Source organism: Condylura cristata, unplaced genomic scaffold (genome assembly GCF_000260355.1).
Source record: "Condylura cristata isolate star-nosed mole 26May11 unplaced genomic scaffold, ConCri1.0 scaffold00001, whole genome shotgun sequence".
Lineage (NCBI taxonomy): Eukaryota > Metazoa > Chordata > Mammalia > Eulipotyphla > Talpidae > Condylura > Condylura cristata.
Genome location: NW_004567102.1, coordinates 4,414,431 through 4,418,478, shown reverse-complemented (window position 1 = coordinate 4,418,478; position 4,048 = coordinate 4,414,431). Strand labels below are relative to the sequence as shown.

Below are 4,048 nucleotides of genomic sequence, written 5' to 3'. Positions count from 1 at the left end.
AGTACACTGCTGAGGGGAGCAGCGGGCGGGTCAGGAGAGGTCTGCCACACCATGTGGGTCACCTCTGGGGCAGGCAGGAATCGAACTCATGGGGAAGTGGCTTCAGCTTCTCAGTGCTGTGCTTTAACCCGCTGCGCCACCAGGGAGGGCCAGGTTTTTAATTTTTAAAGAAATAGCACATAATAAAGAGAAAGACTAAGGAATTGCAAGTACAATGATGTTTATACATCAGAAGACCCCATTAAAAGAATGAGGAAATTTGACTGGAAGAAGGTATTTACTTGGAGAGCATTCACTGATACAGGATTTGTATCCAGAAAATAAGAATCTAGCCACTCAGTAGAAAATTGGCCATTCCGAGTGGAGAGGTCTGCTGTGCCTGCTGTGCCGTGTGGTTCACCTCCCTGGCTGGGATTGGATTGAACTCCTGCTATAGTGGCTGGCAGCGGCTTGATAGTGCTGAGACTTTAACCCCTGCGTCACCAAGGAGGCCCTCGACTTCATTTTTTATGCCATCTCTGATCCATTAAAAATAACTACCTGTAAAAAAGTGACTCCCTGGAGTTCTGGGTTGGTAAGGACTCAGGAACGTCTACACTCAGCAAGGGAGACCGCTGACCACTGGGCTAGGTCTGGCACAGGGCAGGGCCTGGGGCGTTGTTGTGTAAATACAGCATTAAAGTTTACAAAACCTCTTACATCAGTCTGTGAATCGTGGTTAGATTGAAGGAACTTTCATGTTCTTTTGATGGTATTGTGTGTTTTCTACATTTTTGACAGTGGATATCTATCTATTACTTTAATAAGCAGGGGGGGAAACACTGTTATTTTGAAAAGAAACTTCCTACATGAATGAAACCAGTCATTTGAATGTGATATATTTTGCAGCGGTGCTTGGTCCTGCTGCGGGGCTGTGAGGTTGCAACATGCGTAGCAAGGACCTTGGCCTGCTTACTCTCTTTTCCTTTTCTGTACCTCAAACAATCCTTTGACCGTGGGCCATAGTTGTTGCTGTGAGGTAGAACATGGGATGGCTGATTGTTTTTTTGTCTTCTGCTTTGGCAGGTCGAGGTGGTGCCTCTATCTATGGCAAACAGTTTGAAGATGAACTTCATCCAGACTTGAAATTCACAGGTAAGTCTATAATCTGGCTGGACTAGGTGGGAAGAGGGGAGTGGATTTTAAAAGCTTGTTCTTTGGCTATGATTCAAAGTGAATGCCTGACACCGTGGCCCAGTGCCATGTCCCTGTCCTGCTGTGGCGCCACAAAGGACCTCGGTGGATTAGAGAGAGAGACGCCTCTTTGGCGAGTCCTGAGCAATTTAGAGTGCTGGTCTGAGCAACCTAACTTGTTTATTGAATGTAGATGATAGAGAATATAGGAAAACAAAGAAGCAGGAGACCTTGCTGGGGCTTTGAGGTGAATCTGGGATATGGCCCAGCACTGGCAGGAATCATCATGGATAGAGGCTGGGACAGGTGAGGTCCGCAAGGCAGTGCAGCCGTGACCTCTGCCGGGGCAGAGAGTCTGCCCTGAGGGGAAGGCTCCTTTCTGGCTTCTTTTCATCCCACAGACATATGGCAGCTCTGGAGTGGAACTGTGGAGGTTGCTCATACTCTTTCCTCTCCTCTTTTTTTCCTACCAGGGGCTGGAATTCTTGCAATGGCCAATGCGGGACCAGACACCAATGGCAGCCAGTTCTTTGTGACTCTCGCTCCCACGCAGTGGCTTGATGGCAAACACACCATTTTTGGTCGCGTGTGCCAAGGTATAGGAATGGTGAATCGAGTAGGGATGGTGGAAACAAACTCCCAGGATCGCCCTGTGGACGATGTGAAGATCATCAAAGCGTACCCTTCTGGGTAGACATGCCGCTCTTCTGGGCACACTCGGGTCTTCTGACCAGCGCCAGCGAATCAGCTTCCAGATCACCTAGAATGGCTCTGAGCTGCGTTTTGGCCTTGCAAGTCATGGCACAGGAGGCCTGGGTCTTGGGAGAGTTAGAGATGGGAGCGTATTTTAATAGGGAGCCTCCTTTCCCCTCCCCCAGTGCCTCGTTGGCAGAACATTTGCAGAAGTACCCGTGCACAATCTTTTGCGGATTACTGCTCATCGCCAGTGACCCTCACCGCTCCTCCTTGTTCATGTCTGTTCTGATAAGCTTGGAACAAGATGAAGTAGGCTGTCATTTCGCCATGCCTAACCAAACTTCTTCCTGTGGAGATTTATATTCTGGCCTACCCTGCAGTCTTTGGTGGCTGACAGCAACAGAATTCAAAATCAAGCAGTGTCTATCAGCCTTCTTAACTCTGTGCAGTCCTTGTCTCCAAATCCTGTATTTGTTCTTCCAGGGAATGTGTACATCTCTCTATATATTTTCCCTCTCAAAACCAGAACATCAACACTGCTGTTTCTGACACGTCGACATCCCACGCAAAGCCACATTGAATTTTTGCCAAGTGAAAATGCATCCAACAATCAAGTTTCTAAGAAGGTGTCAAGTGGGGAATGATAATATGTAATAATCGAGAAGTGAATTTATTAAAAGGAAGCAGAAGCATGGGCCATTTTTCCCATAAGGAGTAGAACTTTGTAATGAGCTTGAGGGCAGAATGTGACTTCTTAAAAAGCAGTATTCTCATAAAGGAGGGGCACAAACTTATGTTGGGTTTTTGTTGTTGTTGTTGTTGTTGTTTTTATATAACAGAAGACTTTAGGGGAGTTAGATAAAAGATTTTATGGGGTTTTGTTTTTTAAATCTTTCTGATTGGGGGGAAGGTAAAAAAAAAAAAAAAGGGAGTTAATACCTGTGTAATATTTAGAAGCTTCCAAAATAAAATTTCACTGATGGTTGAAATCTCTGCTGTGATCTGATTTTAAATATTGTATGAGGCTCTCGCAACCATTTGAACCTCTGAGCCTCTTCTAGGAATATTGCAGGCTCATCTTCAAGATTTCACACTATTTTAGTTCTGTGGCTCTGCAGTGGACTCCTGCCATGCGTGAATAGGTCTGCCTTTTAAAGGGAAAGAACCCTTTCCAGAGAAAGGGTACTTCACCAAAGAAAGAATGCGACGAGTGGCATTATGAATGAGGGGAAATCATCTATAGATTAATTAGGTGAATGTAATAGGAGACCTAACCCACCCCTCAAACTTGCAAGAGATGTGCATTGTTTTGGGCTGAGAGACAGTATGTGTTGTGATTGCTTTCTTAGACTGGTAGCATCTTGATTGAAGAGGGAATTACAGCTTTAATGTTCCATATTGCTCTAAACATTTTGGAGCTGGTGACTTCCTTTATGAAACAGCCAAACCACCTCATTCTCCATTGCTCTCTTTGTTGACAACAAAAAGCCGTATCTAACAACAAACTAAGTAAATGACTGACTTTTCATAGATGGTTTTGGGGTACACAGTAGCTTTCTACTGACTTTTCATAGATGGTTTTGGGGTACACAGTAGCTTTCTAAATTGTAGGGAAGTAGAAAGTACATTTCTTTTAGCCTGGATGGTTGCACATAATTGGTTCCACCTCTCAGAACAAGGTATAAAACACACACTATTCTGCTCACCTCCTAGAATTACAGTCTTGAAAATCCCCACTTTCACCTGGATCCTGACGGTGGCAAAAATATATCATCACTACTTTGGGATGTAAGGTTTTGACTAGTACAAGCACTGTTCCTTTCCTCTAGAAAGACATACCAAGCATGCAAACATGATCATAACTGCAAAGTGTACATCAGATTTTCATACAGGATGAGACCTCGAAGAGTAAAACTTGAATTGCTCCACAATTCTAGTGATTCTGTGAGTTAGCCAGAGGTGAGAAATTCCTATTTGCATGGAAAGGGCACTTGTTTAAAAGGAATCCTGGTTATTAATCCTTTTGTGCGTATGAGGGTCTACACCCTCTCAGGAGTACAACGAGGACATTCCTTATAGAAGTGGGGCATGAAATGAGAACTCATTTCAGTTACATCTCAGATCCAAAGTGAGGGTATTTAGGAGGAGAAGGCAGGGATGAGTTCATAACCTAAAGAAA

The 4,048-nt window shown here is 44.5% G+C and overlaps 1 protein-coding gene across 2 annotated transcripts in view; it reads left to right on the top strand.

Annotated features, from left to right (window-relative positions):
• PPIL1 (peptidylprolyl isomerase (cyclophilin)-like 1) overlaps window positions 1–2,846 on the top strand; it is a 17,011-nt gene extending 14,165 nt beyond the window's left edge. For both annotated transcript variants that reach the window (XM_004673429.2, XM_012724298.1), the window contains exons 3-4: window positions 1,066–1,134; window positions 1,647–2,846. In XM_004673429.2, coding sequence (XP_004673486.1) covers window positions 1,066–1,134; window positions 1,647–1,867 — 290 coding nt within the window. In that variant the 3' untranslated portion in view covers window positions 1,868–2,846. The remainder of the gene's footprint in view (window positions 1–1,065; window positions 1,135–1,646) is intronic.
• The last annotated feature ends 1,202 nt before the right edge of the window (window positions 2,847–4,048 follow it).